Source organism: Calliphora vicina, chromosome 5 (assembly GCF_958450345.1).
Source record: "Calliphora vicina chromosome 5, idCalVici1.1, whole genome shotgun sequence".
NCBI classification, from domain to species: Eukaryota; Metazoa; Arthropoda; class Insecta; order Diptera; family Calliphoridae; genus Calliphora; species Calliphora vicina.
In genome coordinates, this window is record NC_088784.1 from 71474817 (window position 1) to 71497497 (window position 22681).

The following is a 22681-nucleotide window of genomic DNA, read 5'->3' on the forward strand; positions in this document are numbered from 1 at the left end:
GTGTCTACTTTTATTTTACTTTAAAGGTTTCAATTACAAAATTAAACTGTAAAAAAACTCAACATCTCCTTTAAACTTTGTTGTTTCCCTTTCACTATCAAGGAATGTTTGGTAATGGCATTAATTCAAATTTAAATTCTACCTAACCTTAACAGGGGCACCAAAACAGTTTAATTCTCTTTTAACAAAAACAAAAAACTAGAAAAACAAAATGAAAACTTAAAATTTCCAAAAAATGTTGCCATTTCCAAACGGCCTTAGATTTCGTTCTTCTTTTTTATTTATTTTTTTGTATTGTTTTTACTGCAGCAGAAGTTTTATTGCTCTACCAAGAAAAAATAAATAAAATTTTTATAAAACCTTTAAATTTTAAGTCGCCAAAACAGTTAACAAGAAAATAATATTTTTTCCTTCTTTTCTTTTTTTTTTTCATTACACAACCAACGTCTTTCCTCTCTGTGTCTGCTTATTTGTGTGTGTGTTTTGTGTTGGGGTGTTTTTCTCTCTCTATCTCTCCCTCACAAACAACTACCACCTCTTCTAATCAAAACAACCTGTGCCCGTGTGTGTGTGTGAACTATTTTAATTATGAATTCAAATTCTTAAATAGATCTGGATTTCGGCCAATTCTATGGAGCAAATGCCGGTAAGTAAATTTTTATTTATGCTTTTTTATTATTTATAGTGAAGTGTTCTTTTTCGGCTTCATGAGGTCAATTATAAAAAAATAGTTACTTAACAAAAGTACAATAATTTTCATAACTAAATTTTCTGAAAAATTTTATTGTTTTGATTTATCGTATATTTTCTGTTGAATATATGGTCATAAGCAGGGAAACCGGAAATATGCTCTAAAAAAAGCGTTTTAGGCGCTTTAAATATGCAGTAAAAACTTTAAAATATGCTCTTAAAATTTAAAAAATATGCTCTTAAAAAAACAAACTTTTACAACATTTTTAACCAAAAAAAATTTACTTAAATTTTCAAATAAAAATCGTTGTCTATTGAATCTGAAAACATTTTTAAACATAGAAAATGTTCTTTCGACATCAACTGATGTTACAGGAGCAAATTTAAAAGACAATATTTCTTTAACACTTAGAACGGTTAAGTTTGAATTAGAACTAAAATTTGATATTTAGATGGAGCTATTATTAAAATAGTGCTTATTTTATATTAAAACAAGTAAGAGAGCTTTATTCGGCTGTGCCGAATCTTATATACCCTTCACCTAATTATACTTCAAAATAAAAAATTTAAATATTTTTAGGTGAACAAACATTTTTTTTTAGTTTTTTCATTTTTTGGATAAAAAAATTTTTCGAATTGTTATTTTAAATTTTAAAAAAATTTCTGTTTTTTAAATTTTTTTTTTGGTGAAAAGCCATCTATTTTTCAATTTTGAATTTTAAACAAAGGAAGTAAAAACCTGTAACACAACAGCGAAAAATAAGTAAGACAATATTTGTTTTTGATAAACTCAAAATATGCTATTAAACAGTAAAATATGCTTTAAAAACGCAAAATATGACATAAATATGCTCTTAAAACAAATATATGCAAAAATATGTATTTATGGGTAAAATATGCAAAAATATGCACTAACAAATCGATGCCAAAATTCTTAAATAGTTCTGAAACGTGTAAATATCTTATCCATGTGCTCATTAGACTCACCAGAAAAAACATGCATTTGCATATTTTGGTTTCCCTGGTCATAAGTTATGGTTATAAGATTTATTTAAAAATTGTTTTTAACAATTATTTTTTGAGTTTTATTTATTGCTCGGAAAATAATAGTTTTATTTTTTGCTTAGAAAATTAAAGCTATTTGTAATTTAGTTTATCAAATAGCGACTCTGAAGATAATTTTGATCTTAATGCTAAAACTTATATTAATCAAATTAACATCGAACTTATTTCCAGAGTCTAAATTAAAAATAACTTTTCTAAGCAAAAAATAACTTATTTTCAAAGCTAAAAATAAAACGCAGAAAATATTTTTTAAAGTTGAGTTGAATGATAATCGCGATCAAGGATGGAAAATGTAATTTGTGTTCGGTATCAAAATAATAAAAAAAATATTATTTTCATAGCTTTGTGTTTCAAATAATCTATAAAAATATAGGCCCTAATTTTGTAAATCACGTCACCAAAGTGATGTTTATGTGCAAAGCAAAAACAACATTTCACACATTTTAAAAATTTGTTTTTGTTTTGTGTACACAATTTTCAAATTATGAAAGGCAAATCAACGCTTGAATTTTTGTGCGTTTGTTTGGTTCACAATTTGTACATAAAACAAAAACAAATTTTTGAAATGTGTGAATTGTTGTTTTTGCTTTGCACATAAATATCACTTTGGTAACGTGATTTACAAAATTAGGGCCATAGTTTCACTGTTAAACGCAAGAAAATTCTGTTATACGCATGATTTTCTATAGAAAATACTGTTATACGCAATAGTTTCTATATAAAATACTGTTATACGCAAGAGAATCTATAGAAAATACTTTTATACGCTAGATTTTCTATAGAAAATACTGTTATACGCAAGAGTTTCTATAGAAAATGCTTTATATGCAAGATTTTTTATAGAAAATACTGTTATACGCAATAGTTTCTTATAGACAATAGTTTGTATAGAAAATACTTTTATACGCAAGTTTTCTTTAGAAAATACTTGTATACACAAAAGTTTCTATAGAAGATACTGTTATACGCAAGATTTTGTATAGAAAATACTGTTATACGCAAGAGTTTCTATAGAAAATACTGTTATATGCAAGAGTTTATAGAAAATACTATTATATGCAAGATTTTCAATAGAAAATACTGTTATACGCAAGATTTTCAATAGAAAATACTGTTATATGCAAGAGTTTCTATAGAAAATACTGTTATACGGAAGATTTTCTATAGAAAATACTGTTATACGCAAGATGTTCAACAGAAAATACTGTTATATGCAAGAGTTTCTATAGAAAATACAGTTATACGCAAGAGTTTCTATAGAAAATACTGTTATACGCAAGATAATCTATAGAAAATACTGTTATATGCAAGATTTTCTATAGAAAATACTGTTATATGCAAGATTTTCAATAGAAAATACTGTTATATGCAAGATTTTCTATAGAAAATACTGTTATACGCAAGAGTTTCTATAGAAAATACTGTTATATGCGAGATTTTCAATAGAAAATACTGTTATACGCAAGAGTTTCTATAGAAAATACTGTTATACGGAAGATTTTCTATAGACAATACTGTTATACGCAAGATTTTCTAGAATCTATAAATACGTCCGATAAATATGACCGATTACATAAAATACTGAAAATTATGGAAAAAATTAAATGAGTCACGGGAGTACTACGGTTTTTTTTTTCAATTAAAATAACATAAAAAAAATGTACTTTTTATGTATCAACTTTTCTATCCTTGATCGCAATACATGAATTTCCTTATTGGCACTTAAAATATTGTATACCCAAGTAAAAACTTACTTGTGTACAAAAACCAATGGTTGACAATACGAAAATCACGTAAATAAATCTTTTATAAAAATCGATATTGAGATAAAATTCGATTCAAATAACTTTTATAAACCTTTAGATTTTCTTATCACATACATACCAGAACTTCCCGATTATTTACAAATTATTTTCATCTCTCTATCTATCTTTAGATGTGGTGTCCACCTACGCCACCCCAAGATAACGATGACATTTACATAGATTATTCGCTTAGTTTTATGTACGATGTGGAACCGATACCAGAATCCGAATTGCCGCCCATATTCATTAAAAAGGAGTACAAGCGTTCTCGATCGGAGGCTGGATTCATGATTGATGGCAACAAAAGGCCGGCAAAAATACGTCGTGAAGAAATGTTCTGTGCACCCAGATCACTATTCGATAGACCCTCTCCGGCCATAGCGAAAATTAGACGCGATTTGAAGAATCAGCGTTATCGTGGAACGTTCAAGCCAAATGTACAGATCCCCGGCTTGAAACCGCAAATGGCTCAAAAACCTTTAACAGAGCCCGAAGGAATGGCTGAATGGTGTATATATGAAGATATAGCCGTATTACATGTTCTGGTAAATTTACAAGGTTTACCCTGTAATTTAATGTTACTGTCGCCCGGCCACACACCCAATTGGGATTTGGTAGCGGAGATTGTGAATACATTCTCCAAAACCTTTAGATCGCCCAAACAGTGTAGATGGCGTTATGAGACTACTATACAGCCACGCGAGGAGGGTAAATTAGTAGAGAGTCCCAAGAAGCAAAAGAAGGTTAAGACCGCGCTAAAAACTGAATATCTCAAGAGTCCGTTGAGGTGTCTGAGGACTACACAAAACTATACAAACGATAATAATGCTACATTTACAAAGATCATGCGTTCTCGTTTCGATTGTATTAAGACGGCTTATTTGAAAAAGGCACCGCCACCCAAGCGACACTTTAACACGCCTAGCTCAATGAATCCCAAACATATGGAGGTTTTGCAAGAATTCGGTATAGTCAATTATGACCAGCCGATATCACCGCAAAATATTGCCATCATGAGAGCAAATAAATTGCGAGAAAAACAAAGATCACAATGCCCACCACCACCGCCACCAGCTGTTACTCAGGCGCCGCAAGTTTGCCAAGGTGTGCAACAACAGCAGCAGCAAACATGCGGTGTTACGACCTCGAATACGGTCAACATTGTGCAGCAACAGGCTAATCAGACAACAACACATTTGCAAGAGTTGGTGCAGCAGCAACAACAACAACAGCAGCAGCAACATACTCAGCAAGTGCAAGTGTCAACAGCTCCCCCCGGTCTGCATACACAACAGTTGCAGATTCATCAATTATCCGCGGCAAGTGCAGTGGGTCAACAACAGACTCAGCAGCAGACAGCTACAGCTATTGTCTTGCAACATGCTGGCAATTCGGGACAACAGTTGCAGCAACAGCAGAATGTTGTTAGTGGCGGAGTAAATCAAACTACTCAACAGCATTTGCTGAGACAACATGGCTCAAACTCCAACTCTCAAATTGTTAAAGCCATTGTGACTCCCCAATCTGGGCTATTGACCTCAAGTCAAATGCAACAATTACAGCAGCAATCGAATAATTCGCAAACAAATTCCGGCCAAACACAACATGTGCAATTGCAGCAACAGACTTCCTCAGGTAATTTAGTGGGCACGCCAGCTTCAGTTTCGGTAGTACTGACAACGCCAGTTCAAACCATTTCTTCAACCGTAACAAATCAGCAGCAACATCATGGCAATCAAGTATCATCGTCTTCGGCCCAAATTGTATCGCTATCACCACAACAAACAATTGTCTCCAGTTCACCGCAGGTTGGAAGCATAGTACATACACAATCTCTACCACAAGTGGTGTCTGTGTCACAGCTGGCCACCGTGGGCACAGTGCTAACAACATCAAGTGGCATGCAACAGCCCACAGCCACTGTTACCACTCTTAATACTTCTGCTCTAAGGGCACAACGAATTGTAGCTGCACCTAGCGGCACAACTTTGCAGGATGTAGTCTTGCAACAAAGATCGGCTGGTAATCCTAGTCCCACTATCGTCTCCATGTCTAGTTTGGGCACTAATGTGGGCCAAGGCCAACTGCAAGCTACGCAATTCCAATTAGCCTCAATGCCCAGCGGAACACAACAGGTTGTTACCAAAGGCATTCGGGTTAGTTCCCTACAACAGGGCCAGAAAATTGCAGCTGCTGGTCAGGCGGGTAACAATCAACAGGGACAACCACACACTCACATACAACTCTATAGACAGCGGCAACAACTAAAAGTTTTACAAGCCGGCGGTCCTGGCCAACAGGGTCAACAGACAGTTGTGCAAACAGCTTCCGGGCAGACAGCCCTGGTTAACGCGCAAGGAGCCATCATACAGGGAAGTCTAATGCAAACTGGTTCTGGACCAACCACAGTGCAAGTTGTGCAGGGACAAAAAGTGTCGGTAGCAACATCAAATGTTGCCGCTACCACCCCGAGTGCAACAGGTGTTGTAACCACGGTAGCCGCCTCGCAGGTCCATCAACAACAGGCCCAACAGACAAGGGCTCAATTCATAAAACAAGTAGCCGCTGCAGCGGGTAAACAAACCATCACCCGACAAGTGGGGGAAAGTGACATGTTGCTGGTCAAACGACAAATGTTATCAGCTGCTACTCAACAGAAAGCAGCCCAGGTTCTGCAACAGGGTGGTCAAATTTTCACCACTACCACAGCACAGGGCATACAATTGCAACAGAGCTCTGTGTCATCAGCACAGACCTCAACATCGGTGCAACAACAGGGTAATAACCAACAAGTGGTACAACAGGTAACACCACAGCAAATCGCCACCCTTGTCAAGACCTCGGTAGCCAGCTCAGCATCTGGTAATGCAAATCAGGGCATTACCGTAAACACCGGACAGCAACAAAATACCGTTAACATGGCGCTGTCACAACTCAAGCCAGGCGGACAAATCAAAGTGACCATGGCCAATCAATCGCAAATGCGACAACTTCACATGCAACAACAACAGCTCGCAATGCCACGAAAAATCTCACGTATGACACAAATACAAGCAGCCCAGGCAGCTAATCAACAACAGCAGCAGCAACAACAACAAAATACCACCATCACACAGTCGAACAATCCCCAACAACAGCAGGGTACACAAGTCCAACAGAAAAATACGTCGTCGGGTTCATCGAACTCCTCGAACACGGGTGGCGTTCAAACGCAATTGGTTCATATACAAAATACCAAATCTCTGCCCAGTTCGGTGACAGTGCAGCAAATACAGCAGGTTATGCGTCAGGGCCAACAGGGAACTTTGGCTACAGCCGGTTTTGTTTTGGGTAAAACCAGCGTGGGCCGGGTGATACCGGTCTCAGTGGCCTCGCAGTCCAATCAAAGACAAACAATACAGGTAAGGAAATTAACAACAATTGTTTCCACTAAACATTTTTTTTCATTCACTTTTTGTTTTACCAAAAATCTTGAAAGTGTAACAAAATAATTCTAAATATTTCTATTTTCTTTTGGCCCTCAGGTTGTTTCGGCTGCTTCAGCTCAAGCTCTGGCTGCTGGTAACTTAAGAGCCCATGGGCAAAATATAGCAGGCACTATTAAAGTTGCAACATCCGGCTCACAATCCCAGACACAACAGGCCATTATCACAGCAATACAACAACAAGCTGCAGCACAACAAAGTCAGCGACAAAATGCCAGTCCTGTACGTTTGCAAACAACGGCAGGTGGCAATTTAGTGGCTGTAGTGCAGCAGCAATCTATGCAACAGCAACAACAACAGCAGCAACAACAAAATGTGAATTCATCGAGTGGTGTTTCCGGCAACATGAACACTTCGAATGTAACACAAGCTGAAATAATGACGATAACACAAACATCTGCAGGAGCAACGATGACATCGTCATCGTCCCAGCAGCAACAACAACAAGGAGCAACAAACCAACAATCGGCCACTCAGCAAGTGCGCACGTTGGTTAAAAAGAAAATCATGCAAATTCGCAATGAAAATAAAGATTAAATAATCCATTACAATATTGTAATTTCCCAAACAATGTCTTCGATCTCTCACACTTTATATTTTTTTTCTTCAAAATTTAAGTAAATTTAGAACTTGTTAAAATGATGATGAAAACAAATAAGTTAAATTATAACTAGCAAGTAATTGTTACACTAACAATAATTAAATGCTCACTTCAGGTTTTTAGCTTTCTTTCTTTCAATTCAAGTTCTTTGTTCAACCAAATTCAAATTCTTATAAAGCACTCAAGTATTATTTGTTTTAAAAATATTTTACATACATTTTACAAACGAACAAAACAAATTCTTTAAGTTTGGCGATGTGTGTAAAAAAAAGTTATTTACCGAAAAAACAAAAATGAAAATGTTATATTTTAGTTAAAAATTTAATTTTTAAGACAACATTGCTCTACTAAAGTTACATTTAGTTTCGTAATTTTTTTTTTTAATTTTAAATAAATTAAAATAGTTTTTATGTATAAATAAAATTGAGTTTTTTTTTATTATTCAAAACAAAATCAATAAAGAATAAACTAATAATAAAAATGTCTGTAATTTATATTTAATTTTTAAACATTACAACACACATCTTTTTTTATATTAACAGCAAAATTACATATTATACTTAGTTTTAGTTGATATATAATAAATTAACATTAATTTAAATATATTAATTAGTTTTACATACTATATCTCTCTTCTTGCCAAGAGGAATATACATTTCATAATGTAAATTACGTAAATATTAACTAAAAATATATTATTAAATTAAAAACAGTAATAATAAACACAATTATTTCAAAAATGTAATTCTATGTGGAATTTTTATTTCTATAATAATCAGAAGGGTAAAACAAAAAGGCTGAGGATGAGCTCTGTATTTGCCGATCCTTGACAACAGGTATTTTACAAGGAATAACAATATACGGATGGACGCTTAAAAATATAAGCACTTCTATTATCAACTGCATCTGGATTCAAAATGTTCAACAACTACTTGAAAATACCTCTGTTTCAATGGCATCGAGATCAAACAAAATTGTCGAATTTGGGACGATTCAATGGTGGTGAGCATGTTTTAAAATAATCGCAAACAAAGTATGTATTTGTTTTGAGTGTCTTCTGAGTGATGCCTCTGTTCAAATGCTAATCACTATCAAGCTGCCACAATCTGAAACACGCTTCTCAATAAGTTTGGCATTCGTTTCCATCGATGGTTCTTAAGGCGGCGAATGATGTTGGACCTTTGATCCTATGCAATAACAATCACAAATAATAATCTCTCGATTCACCATTTGGTGCTTCCAGATATCTGGAAAGTGGCTCGAGTTATCCCAATTCTAAAACCGGAAAAATCAGCTACCCTAGGAGAATCATACCGCCCCATCTCCTTATTGTCACCAATAGCAAAGATTTTAGAATCCCTACTATTACCCACCCTGAAAGAGCATTTCCCGCTCGCCACACATCAACATGGATTCAGGGAAGCGCATAGCACAACAACGGCTCTAACTCAGATAACCTCCCAGATCGCCAATGCCTCAATCAGCAACGACCGTGTCAACGTACCATCGTCGCCGCACTGGATTTATCCAAGGCATTCGATACGGTCGATCACTCGATACTGATTAATGACATCGTGAACTCCACACTCCCAAATGATGTCAAACGCTGGATAGCCAACTATCTATGTGGAAGACATGCGTTTGTCGAGTTCAGAGGCCAGAAATCAAAATACCGCAAGATAAAGATGGGCGTGCCACAAGGAGGAGTACTATCACCGATGCTCTTCAACATATATCTTGCCAAGCTACATGAACCCCCCCCCAAATGTATCTATGGTGTCGTATGCAGATGATTGCACTATAATTTCATCAGGTGTCAACATCGACGACATAAGTGCCAAAATCACCCGATACCTGGCCACCATAACAGACTTTTTTCAGGAACGCAAACTCAGGTTATCTGCTCCGAAATCCTCGGTGTCCCTTTTCACCTCTTGGACTAAAGAAGTAAGGACGGCGCTCAACATCTCAGTCGAAGGTCGAACTATCCCCACGGTTCAAAACCCGAAAATTTTAGGGGTAGTCTTCGACAGCCTCCTTCACTTTTCAAGGCACGCAACCTACATCAACCAAAAGGTTAAAAATAGGAACAAGGTCCTTAAAGCTCTAGCTGGCACCTCTTGGGGCATGACCAAAAAGAGACGATTGTAGCGACATACAAGACAATTGGTCGCTCTCTTCTCAACTATGCTGCCCCAGTATGGACCTCTTTCCTCAGTGACACCCAATGGCGAGGTTTACAAACGGCCCAAAATAATGCTCTCCGGATCGCAACCGGTTGTGTCAAGATGACGAATGTGGATCATCTACATGAGGAGACCAGGTTACTGTCGGTCAGACAACATAATGTGTTGTTGACTAGACAGTTCCTGTTGGCATGCCATCTGCCGAGTCACCCCAACCATCAGATTCTGATGCAGGATCCTCTTCCCCGACACATCCGGATGGACTTTCGACACTTTCGCAGCGACATCCAAGACGTCATACCATCGGACGTCGACAGATTGTCTATTGCAAGTGCTCGGAAATTGTTGCATCAAACGGCGGTTACTGAAGCCATTAATGGCTACACATGCAACAGAGTCCTAAATGAACACCCCCCTGCGATATCGGATTGTGAGAGACAATTACCAAGGCATACAAGAACTATATTAGCACAATTAAGAGCCGGTTGGTGCAGTTTCCTCAACTGCTACCGAGAACGTATCGTTCCTGGCACTTTAAACCGTTGCCCCGCCTGTCATCAAAGTCCTCACGATACAATACATTTATTTAATTGTCCCACCAGGTCTACAAATTTGCGCCCCATAGACCTGTGGTTAAGACCAACTGAGGTGGCGCAGTTTCTCCAGCTCCCACTTCCACCTACTGACATCAACACAAATAATTAAAATATTCACTCTTATAATTTCAGGAAAGAACAATCGGGTACAGTCGAACTGTTACAACAACAACAACAACAAATAATAACATTCAAGGTATGAGAAGAATACACACCAACATATTCTGAGACATTTCAGCGTCAGGGGGGTTACTGCGTAACTCAATCCGAATACGAAAATGTGTGCTAAATGCATTGTAATTCGAAAATATTTTCTTTCGAATCGAATTAGGGAGTAACCCCCCAGGCTTTCTCCTCATGAACTTCTTTGACGACGTGTTCCACGTGTAATATTTGGTAACTTCAGGATATAATGGAGAAATTGTCAGTTGAACACAAATCGAAGAAAGCAGTGAGAGTGGTGTGTGGCGGCTGCTCTGCACTACTTATTTTCAGCGATTTGCTCGGTGAATTAAACACGATGGACAATTTCCAAATGAAGAGCAAGATGTTGAACTGTAGGACATCGCTCGTGGATGTTGAATGATAATATATGCCAAACCGCTCCATTGCTGTTGATGTAGCGCCCTATCTGGAACTGCGTAATTTCGTTAGTTATATTGGACAGCCCGAATACTGCCATTTCACTGCCTTTGTTGACGTATTTGCAAATGTATTTGATTGACTTTACAGATTTGCAGTATTCAACATTGATGTGGGCATCAAACATTGCGGTGAGTATGACAATATCCATCTGTTACCGACGTCATCATATACATACATTGCACATTTTGATTCTGGTTATGTATCCCCCGTCATCCGGCTTTCTTCGCTATACAAAGGATCACTATCCATCGCCTCCAGTTGGAGTTTCTCGGAGCTGCACACGTGGATTGCGCTTTCATGCATTGAATTTGTGTTCAGTTTGATTGATTCAAATAAAATTGGATCTTCTGTGGGATTCGGGAGTTCTGCGGAAATCACGTCATCGATTTGAGTTGACATGATTTTAAGCCAGAGTAAAATATGCCATTCAACAGAATCATCCCGTTTTGAGTTTCGCCAAATATGTTATTTTTGCTAATCAACTTTGAGTACTCGGACGAGGAGATATTCACCCCTATCGGCAATAACATGTGAAATTTTGTTCCCATATCCATTTCCCTCGAAGGGAAAATTGCTATCGTGATATTCCCCTAAACTTTTCATTCACAATATTGTTTCGTAATTGCTTTTTATTCACCCCTATCGGCAATAACCTGTGAAATTTTGTTCCCATGAAATATTCACTTCCCTCGAAGGGAAAATTGTTATCGTGAAATTCCCCATGAACTTTTCGTTCACAATAGTTGATTTTGTTCGTAACAGCTGTTTATTGTTTACAAAATTCCATCTAAAAATTCCACAGCATGCGGAATTTTTTCACGTGAACAAAATAGATGAACGAAAAAAGGAAAAGGGAAAATATTTCATGTGGAATATTGATTCGCGATAGGGGTGCGTGTCTAGGTCTTGAACTTTGGCCGGTTAATAACAGGCTGGTAATGTCTTTCCATGCTGGATTGCATGTAAAAGTGATATAGAGGTCCGGTCGTCCATGTCAGCGCACGTACCTGTCACGGACTGCCGGTGTATGTCGCTGACAAGATCACCTTTTGCCCAATATTCGCAGCGTTTCCATCATTGACGATCACATCACGCAAGTGAACATATTCCTCGACGCGTTGCTATTTTTAATTCAATCGAATCAAAAGCAGACGTTGAAATTCATTTGCATTATGTTAAAATGATACCCATCCTCACCCAATGGCCGGTGACTTGTCAGCTCTTATCATAACCGTATAATCATCAGTCGGCATCTGGTCTAGGCCTGTTTTGAATAGTCGGATAAGGCTGTTGTGTTCGTGTAACATAGCTTGAAAACTCGAAACAATTTCCCGTCGCCTTCTGTAGCTTCATTTCCAGTGAAATAAATTTGAAGGAACTTCGCATCATCATTGGGAAGTGGGAGCAACGATCCAACGATCCGATTTGGCCTTGAACTTTAAAGATGGGCATGAAACCGACATTGTTTACGATATTAGTCGCCCCGAAGGACGTCATTTGAAAGCATGAGTTGTACTTTTGGATATTTTGAAGGAAGTGCTTGGAAATCGGAGTGGCGTCGGAAGCGGCTCTGACTGCTGAATAATTGGTGGCAGAACAACTTTACCGTTCGAACAGCACATTCCCGGGAATTCCTAATGGAACTTCAAAGCGGTGCAATGTAAGCAAAGTTTATTCTTTGATCCAATCAGTACATCGGGTGGGGTGTCTCTGCAGCTCTGGATGAAGATGCACTGCTATGCATTTACTGAAGCCGTGATTTGTGTTCTTTTCCCGTTTTTGCGGGTCTAGACGTAGATGCCCTTTCGCGATTTTCCTCCAAACGTGATTTGAGTTCTCTTTCTGTTTCCGCGTCTCTATAAGCAGAATTTATCTTGTGAAATGAAAAATTTTGATTTTCACAGTGATTATAGTGTCGTGGACTCTACATCCGTAGTTATCATACACCAACTTAATCTCGCCTATAATTTTTTGATTATTTTTTAATATATTTTGTTCTTTTATTAGCGTGCTATAATTAAGTTTAAACGAATCGTGTAAAAAACAAGTAAGAGAGCTATATTCGGCTGTGCCGAATCTTATATTTTTTAAATTGTACATATTTTTATTTAAACAAAATTATTTTTTTTTTTAATTGTTTTAAATTTTTTTTTCCAAATTGTTTTTAAAAAAGTTTTTTCCAAATTCTTTTTTTGTAAATTTTAAAAAAAAATTTTTTTTTAATTTTTAAATTTTTTTTTTGGGAAAAAGAATTTATGAAAAACAAAATTTTGTTGATGAAAAAAAAATTCGGGTTAAAAAACATTTTTCCCGATTTTGACCCATTGTATGTCCAACTTACTATACATATATAGCCTTATATACATTGTTGCAATGGACTTTGAAATATCTATCATTAGATATCCATATTGTCTATATTAATGACTTAGTAATCCAGATATACATAGATACAAATAGGGCAAAAATCGGGGTTGTCCGGGTTTTTTAATTATATCTCAGCCATTTGTGAGCCGGAAGAATTCCCGACATATTTATGTATGAATCATATATGTAAGTTATTTGGGGGCTACGGAAAGTTGATTTCAACATACAGACGGACATGGCTATACCGACTTCGCTATCTATAACGATCCAGAATATACTTTGTGGGGTCGCAAATGAAAAATGTAGAAATTACAAACGGAATGACAAACTTATATATACCCCTGCCACTCGTGGCGAAGGATATAATTAAAGACTTGAGGCCTTATTCATAATCAATTTTTAAATTTATTACAGGTTTATAAAACAAACTTTATATGGAAATTCTGTTTTATAAAATTAAAAATTGATTATGAATAAGGGTTGGATTCGAAATTATGACCTAAATTATGAATAAAAACTAAATTAATTTAATTTAAACATTAATGCCACTATTTTAAAGTAAATATTGTATTTAGTTTTCACACATAAAAATTCAAAATCACAATTACAAAAATTATTATAAAGAACTAGAACAATAAATATTTGTGTATGTATTTCGTTCACCACCAAATACCCAAATCACTAAACAGTTCATCAGATGAGGGTAACTTAAATTCATCATTTAACCATTCTGACTCATTGCCATTTATTTGATCCTTACAACCGTATTCCTTCTTATAGCCCATCTTACGCAAATCCTCATCATCCTCCTCGGCCTCCTCTTCGTCGTCTTGAACTGCTTCAAGTGTGCTGAGTTTATGAAAGGGTTTTAGACGTTTTACCGCCCCCGTTGTAGATTTCATAGGCTGAACTTTGAGTATCTCATGCCAATTTTCGGTTCCTGCTGCCGGCGTAGTTGACACATTCTCCACTTCTGCTTTCGACATTTTGGGCAATTCAATGTGTTCCGCATGCATGCTCTCAACTTTCAATTCGTTTGAAGCCAGACGTATGATGCGTTCAAAGAAATTTGCGAAATGTTTACGAAATCGTGTATAATCGAAAATATCATGACTGGTATTGGCATCCATCATATTATTTTGATTGGTGGCATTTTTCGAGCGATTTAAGGGGCCATAATGGTGCAGCATATCTATGCCAGGAGCCATAGATTCTTCCCAACTCTGGAATGGCAATTATATTAAATAAGTGTTGAGTTTAGTGTTGTGAGTTTAGTTTTGTACATACCAATTCTGTCCAATCTTCAGCCGGTGAGGTTAAAATAGAGGTAACTATTTTTACGATTTTTTCATCTAGATTTAGGCTGGATATAATGAATTTGGCCACTACAAGAGCACAAGATAAATCGCAGCGTTGTCTGCAAATAACAATTTAAACAGGATTATATTTAGAACTTGTTCCTAAATCACTTGTTCTGAAACGACTATAATCAGGTTCTAGAAATAGAGTTTTCTAAGAACTAGTTATTTAGAATTAGATACACATTATTAGATTACTAGTTCTAGACTAATTCTATATATTACAAACTTCCAAAAGAATAATAACAAGTTAAACTGTTATTATTATCGGTAGTGCCTTAGTAAGTAACTGAAGATAAAACATTTTAAATAAATTGTTTAATAATATTCAATAAGGCCTATCTCCAGTATATATAGGCCTAAATATAAACATTTTTGAATATAAGTCCTTAATATGAAAGGGTATGAAGATAAATACGTCAAATTTTTTCAGACATATACAATATAGCTTTGGAATCTATTAGTCTCAGGCAACTCCCACTCTGGCGGTGAGCTGATTCATGTACGTACGAGGATTAAATTTCTCCCAAATATTCTTTGCTGATCAGAAATATTTGATATTGAAAATGATAAAACTTCCAAAAAAGTTGATACATTTTTCTTTTAAAAAAAACAAGCTCTTTTGAAATGGTAAATGGTTCATGATTTCTAATAGCCCCCATACAAATGTCTTCCCGGAATATGGTTCCATTGTACATAAATGCCTATAAAATTTTTCAAATATTAGTTTAAAAGATAAATCACAAAACGATACGAGGGTGGGTTATTTCGAATTTCCAATATATATTTTATCAATTAAAAATTCCTTCCTTACCTTAATTCATCTTTACGCATTTCCATTAGTTTATCACCTTCTGCTATCAAGTGATCATAGTTCTCCTCAATTTGCATGACCAACGTTTCTTTAGGTTCATCTTCTGATTTCTCTTGTAATTTACGTTGAAGATCCTTAAATTTTTGCCAAAGTTCATCCAATTCTAACTGAAAATTTTATTAAAATTACAAACAAATAAAGACACGAAAACTAAAATACCATTTAAAATGTTACCGTTTGTTTTCTTATATTTTCCTGGGTCTCATGATGGACATCGATTCTGTGTAATATCGGTTGGACCGGTATAAATGCAGTAGAGATAATATTTTTAATTCTATTGCTTATAGAAGCTTTAGGGTCCTGAATTTTGGTTGTGGTCAAGGGTTCTATTGAAAGCATAATTAAACGCTCCATAATTAAGGGAAATGTTTCTAAGTAATCTGATTGTATTCTGTAAAGATATAAACAAATTAAACATATCAACATAAACAAACTTCACACTAACTGAGACTAAGTCTTTGTACCTTAAACGATTTGAGTTTTTAGCCGCCACAATTGTTATAATTTCCTCTTGACTTTCGTCGGCCGTTGTAAGCAGCACTAAGCCTAAAGCGTGCACATCCGACTCCCAACTACAAAATTCCGGAAAGAAATCGGTCAATTTCATATTGCCCTCTTTACAATTTATAGTAAAAGTCAATTTAATCCCCGCCGCTTTTTGAGGCTGTTTGGTTTTGAAAAACATATTCAGAGGCAAATATGCATATTGATGTATAACTCTCGGTATACCTCTGACCGATATATATGATACTACCGCTTCTATGCGAGCCGTAGGCAAATGCAATAGGTCGGCAATATAAAAATCTAATTCCAATTGTTCTGTAGTGCCAGCCTTGATCTCAGTGTAGGTGAGAGCATCTTGAGAACATTTAATGCCATCGGGAACATTAAACACAACTTGTAATTCAGAAAGATCCAAGTTTGATTGCCACTTAAGCAAGCCCGAACAGACGGGCAACTCTTTTAAGGCCACATTGGCCGGTATGTCCAAGAGCATGGTATCAGAATCATCTTTAACCGTGGTCTCTATTGAAAATTTTATTTTAACATCTTCATAGGATTTTTTATTGATAATTTCCATATCTTGTATATCGGTGGCTTCTTTAATTTCCTGTTCCAGTTGCTTGAATTCATCAATGGCCTGCTGAAATGATAGTTCTTGCATATTTAGGGGAGGCACTTGAAATATATAGGGATCCGACCCCAAAAAGCCTATTCTTAATTTGCCCGTAGAACCCAAAGTAACTATAGCTCCGGGTAAACCCATTAGGTTAGATCTTTGTATGGCCACAGGAGACTCATGCTTAAATTGGGCGGCCCATATAATGCTGGCATTTTCATATATGAATATTTTGGAGGATTCAGAAACAATAATGGTAACCAAACGGGCTGTCGGTTCTACAAAAAAAAATAATGAATTAATTAACAGCTTTCGTGAATAAGTAACAAATTACTTACCCCAATAGTAACCCACTACAAAAGTATGAAAACATTTTGGTGCATAGTCCAGTTTTAAAATAAATTCCATTTTTCCGGTATCCGTTAGACACATAAAATTTCTTTCTCCCAATACCATAATCGAGGCATAATCACTGTAATCATTTAGAAATAAGATTATAGTAAAAGTATTTAAAATGTTTTTCAAGTTTTTGGAAAGCTTACCTTCTACTTTGTACCACATTTATGTCCAGTATACCTTCGCCTAAACAAATTGACCATATGGGCTGGTAATGCGATTTATTAATGGAAGAATGAGAAAGATCTTGGTACCTATAAGGAATAGCAAAAAAATAGAAATTAAAATACATATTTTTATAAAATACTTGATGAGAAGTCTGGTAATAGAAAATTCAAAACCAACTATGAGAGGAACGATAAAGTACCATAACGTGCTCATTTATGAATTTTCACTCAATCAGTATCATACATCTTTAATTTCATGTTACCAGCGGCATTAATATAAACAATTCTAAAAACTCATTTACAAGAACGAAAAAAATAAAGAAGTACCACTAGGCTCCCTTCCCTGTTTTGGTTCCATTAAAATTTAAGTAGTAACATTTAGCTCTTCTATCATTGATTCTTACTTCTCTCAGAAGAAAGTTTTAAGTTCATTAACTTATAGTATTATTTTTGCGAAGTTTTTATGCTTTTATTTGATTAAGAAAAATTATATTTTTAAAAATACCAAATTGTTTACTCGTCAGCATATACTCCATATTTTTAAATAAAATAAAATTGCCCGTGTTTGTCCTTTTGATACTTTGAGGTAATAAACATTTTTTTATGAAAAAATTATGTATTAAAATTCAATACAATTTTTACCCCTTAAAGGTTCGAACATAGAGACGAGACGTAATTGTCAAAAACCTAAGTCTGTTGTCAAAAACCTATTTCTGGCAACAACAAAATACATGCTAGTCAATGTATTTTGTTGTTGTATCAGACATATGATTTGTTGTAATTTTGTTTGACAAATCGGAGTGTCTCGTCTCTATGTATAATTCTCTATGGGTTCGAATTTCCAAAAAATACCAACAAGGTATTTTTTTTTGTTTTGAAGTGAATTTAAAACATTTAAAATTTTATTTTTATGTATGTTCGTTCAAATGTTACTTCCCAGCGACGAAAAGAAGTAGTAGCTTTCTGAAAGGCCTTATTTAGCAGACACTAGGCCTTATTGCCCCATTCCATACTTATACATTTTTTATACACGATGTCCTAGTCATCCAAGGCCTGTTATCAGGCCTTTTGTAAATAAATTTTGTTAAATAAACTATGTATAATTTAATAAGTTATCCGCCCTAAGCGATCTTATATTTATTTTAATTTTTTTATAATAAAAACTTCAATAATGTCTACGCAAAAAATTCACACAACCAAAGAATTTAAGCAAAACTATTTTAAGTTTACTTCTTATTTTATTTCACTTTTTGCATTTTTTTTATAATTAAATCAACTCGAAAACACCTCAGCTCCACCATGTGAAATTTCGTGACATACATACATACATATATATGGGGGATTTCATGGATTTCAACTTTTGAAATCGATGTCTTTCGATCGGGATGAAATTTTCAAGTAAGGAAAAGACCTAAGCTTTCATTTGAGAATAAAAGGACTCATTTTGACACACATTTTGCTAAAAACAATAGGTAATAATTTACGTGGATGAGGTCTTGACCAATCTGATTTACGTTTGTTCAGCTTCCTAGCGCTAATAGGGGCCAATGCGTAACCCCTCAAATATGGTCACCTCGGATCTCAAGAGAAAACAGATTCGTGATAGCAACCGAATTGATTCTATCTTCGTGACCGAATTTTACAGTTGTGGCTATAAAATTTTGGAAGGGGTAACAAAAGTTTGGTTGCTTCAACCGAAATTCTTCTTTATCAACTGACTTTCTGTTGATAGAATCGAAAAATTCTATATGTCAAACCGAATCATTCGATTGGCAACAAATTCGGTTGCTACCACGAATCTGTTTTCTCTTTGTATGTTCCCGTTGATCCTATAAGGATCATATTGGTTGAACTAAATTGGATAAACATATCCCTGTCTTGTGCTAACGCTCTCACTTTGTTCCAGCCCTTATCCATTCCGGATATTTCTGCGTCGATTCGCCTTCTTCACGTATGAGCTTTCTTCTGCTGCCTTGTGGATTCAATTTTATTTCTTGTGATATCATCTGTGGAATTATACAGTTTGTTTCGCCAAATCACCATGGACGGATATAGCGTTCAGCTCGATATACATAGTTCGATTATTACCAACTTATTTATACTTGAATTAGTATGTATGGGTATGGACACCAACATGTGATTTAAACAGGACGGCGCTACGTGCCACACAGCCCATGCCACATTGAACACTCCGATTTGTGAACATGGTTATCTCACGTTTAGGTGATGTGAACCACCGAGATTGTACGATTTGATCCTATTAGATTTTTTCTTGGTAACCATTCGGGGAGTCATTTTTGGAAATTTGATAGACTCTCTTGCCATTAAATTATATTTTAATAGAAAATCTAGTAAATTTGAATTTATCTTAGAAATATTCATTTATATTTGGACGTGTCAGAAGCTATGAACTCTTTGAAAATTATTTTGTTCTTCTATTATGTAATTTAATTTATGAGAAGTGACTACAACCATTTCATCATTTTCATAAATTTGGGAAATCAATTTTTCAAAAATCACTAATTACTCTAATTTTTAGGTAGTTTAGCTTCTGACACATCCATTTGGTAAAAGGTCATGTTTTTGATAATTGAAATTACGGAATTTGGTTTTCAAAAAAAGTTTCCATTGTATTTCCACTCACTGTATATGTGATTCTTTCATAGAATCCTGTGTGTTAAAATAATAATCACTGAGAGTTGTTTGTCCTATTAATTGATACACCAATGACACGAAAATACAGCTAAAAAAATTTCTTTGACTTCGTTTTAAAGATTGTCCCCTTGGTTTACTAATACAATTTTTGCAACTTCCTCATGAAAGTCGTTATAAAGTTATTATCTGGTCACAAATTAAAGGTCCTAGCACAATCAAATGTTCTCGATCTACAGTAACAGTTGATTTTGGAGCGTAGAAAATATCGTATTTATAAAAACTTATGCATATATAAACTGTATGCAATATTGACAAAGGTATTCGTGAATTATATTCTGTAACCTAGATCAGACGCGGATCCAGGGGAATTTAAAAAGGAATTACCTATCCTCGAGTATCAAAACTGTTATTAGATCATAAAATTACAATTTCACTTCACTTACGTATAACATTCCAAATTCCAAGCCGATGCTAGACGATAAAAACTATCTGTTCTTTCACAATACACAACTGGGGTAGGTAAAGCGCGATGACCGGGAAATTTGCATTCATATGAAATGCCATCCTGTTCATAGAAAGTCAGCGAACCATCCAAATGGACAACACAAAAGAACTCACGACCTTTAACTTTGCCAAAGTGACCTTTACAAAATGAAAAGGCAGTACGTTGAAAACGATATTCCATCAACTGTTGTAAGCTCAGCTGGACACCATGCTCAGCTACGCCACCAACATGTAGAACATTATAAATGACCAAGGAGTTGGGATGTAGCACAGCCAATTGATTTGTGTTCTCTTTGCGATTGTTGCTAAACAAAAAAAAATCGATTAAAACTGTTTCATTTGAAAATCATTATAAAACTTACGCACTAAATCTTCCAGCATAAACCCCCAGTATGGGAGCTTCGGTAAATAGTTCCAATAACAAATCTGTGGCCTTATAAGCAGGTGAATTCCCGTTGGCATCTACCTCATAGCTGGGATAGAATATACTCAAATGTCCTGTGTGAGAACCCACAATAATATAATCCTTTTCTTGGTCCTCCAAACCGAAACGGGCACACAACAAACTGGCCACATCATAATTCTCCTCCAGATCAGAGCACTGTGTTGACCACCAATTGCAAACATTAAAAAGGGACATTTTACCAACTTAATTTATAGTTTTAATCTATATTCTGCTTTTCTCTTGTTTTATCACTTCCACATCACGTCTGTAATTGATACGATACAAAAATTTGTGAAAAACTTAAACAATAAAAATAAAAAAGGACATGAATAGTAAGTATGTCGTTAAAGTTTCGGCTCTGTCAATGTTGCTAGGATACCAAAGGTAGTATGGAAAATTGCCTAAATGCACGAGAATCTATCAGGTGTTTTTTTTTCAGGAAATGTGTCCATTAAGGGTTGGTTTAAATAATGATTGCAAAATGTTTACAAGTAAGTAACATTAATGTATCGAAGAGTTGAACAAAGAGAAATTATTTAAATGGAACAATATGGTCATTGTTTGAACAAATGCTTAAAATCATGTAATTAAGTGGACACATACACATTTTCAAAATTATAGTTATAGAAATCTACAATTAGGTCAAATTGGTGGGGGATCCTTTCACCATTAAATTCTCCATTCAGGATCATATTTATGTTTACAATTTAATGTTTCTTGATTCATTCATTATATATTGTCTTTCATTAAGCTCTTCATATCTTTAAATTTAAATAAATTATTTTTTTATTAATTTTAAAGGCATATCGAAGGCATTATGTTTGGAATATAATATTGCTACGAAATTGTACTTGAATTCAAATATAACGATTTTAAGGGCTGATTTAAAAGTAGCATAATGCTTTCAAATAACAGTGCTGTAATAGCAAACTGTAACATATCTGTGGGCATTATTAAATAAAAGCTTTCAGTTGACCATTGATCGTAAGTTGGCAACGCTGTATTCGAATTCGAATATTCAGTTAAATAACATTGTAGAAATAGAGCTTTCTAGAGTGCAGATGGCAGTGTTATAAATAGTGGCAGAGGTTGCAATTCTAAAAACGGAAAGCACCGATCTACAAAAAAGCTCCATATTTGTTTAACTCTATATGTTATTTAAATACATACAAAGTTTTTTTACTATCACTCTGTAAATAACGCCATAGTGCGCACATTTGCAAAAAACTTAGTTTTTGGAACTCATTTTCGCCGTTTTAGGAATTTATGTATTTGAAAATAAAAAAATTCAAAAATTATAATGCCATTGATTTAAAAACATAGGGATTTACATTATTTATAAATTTTGTTATGATATCTTTAACCGTTAAAATTTTACATTAATTCATCTATATATATATAAGAGTAACGTTACTGACTGACTGAATGACTGACTGATTCATCATCGCACAGCCCAAACGGCTGAAGCTAGAATCACGAAATTTTAACTGTGGGTTCCTCCCTCCCCAAAACGATCCGATAAGATGGTATTTTTGGAAATTCGAACGTTTAGGGGGTAAATTCGGTAACCTTTTATCTTCAAAACTAATAAAGATACAAAAACTTAAAATAGAATGTTACTACATTTAAAAAATAAGCTGACAGGTGTTTCCTACATTTTGGAAATTCGAAACTTTTAGGGGAGAAACTTTTGTACTTTTTTTTGCACCCTATGTATCTTTTAAA

The 22681-nt window shown here is 35.1% G+C and overlaps 2 protein-coding genes across 2 annotated transcripts in view; one reads left to right on the forward strand and one right to left on the reverse strand.

The window, feature by feature from the left end:
- Window positions 1-7690, forward strand: part of dom (domino) — a 33474-nt gene extending 25784 nt beyond the window's left edge. The window contains exons 10-12 of the mRNA XM_065514492.1: window positions 611-646; window positions 3692-6961; window positions 7085-7690. Of these exons, the coding sequence (XP_065370564.1) occupies window positions 611-646; window positions 3692-6961; window positions 7085-7582 (3804 nt within the window). The 3' untranslated portion in view covers window positions 7583-7690. The remainder of the gene's footprint in view (window positions 1-610; window positions 647-3691; window positions 6962-7084) is intronic.
- Window positions 7691-14007: 6317 nt separating this feature from the next.
- BBS9 (Bardet-Biedl syndrome 9) lies at window positions 14008-21195 on the reverse strand. Its single transcript, XM_065512220.1, has 9 exons — window positions 20874-21195; window positions 20451-20816; window positions 17332-17439; window positions 17128-17261; window positions 16134-17067; window positions 15844-16060; window positions 15610-15776; window positions 14725-14854; window positions 14008-14660 (listed from the first exon to the last, which is right to left on the reverse strand). Exons 1-9 carry the CDS (start codon window positions 21149-21151, stop codon window positions 14097-14099), a joined length of 2898 nt encoding a protein of 965 aa, XP_065368292.1. The 5' UTR covers window positions 21152-21195; the 3' UTR covers window positions 14008-14096.
- Between the last annotated feature and the right edge of the window lie 1486 nt (window positions 21196-22681).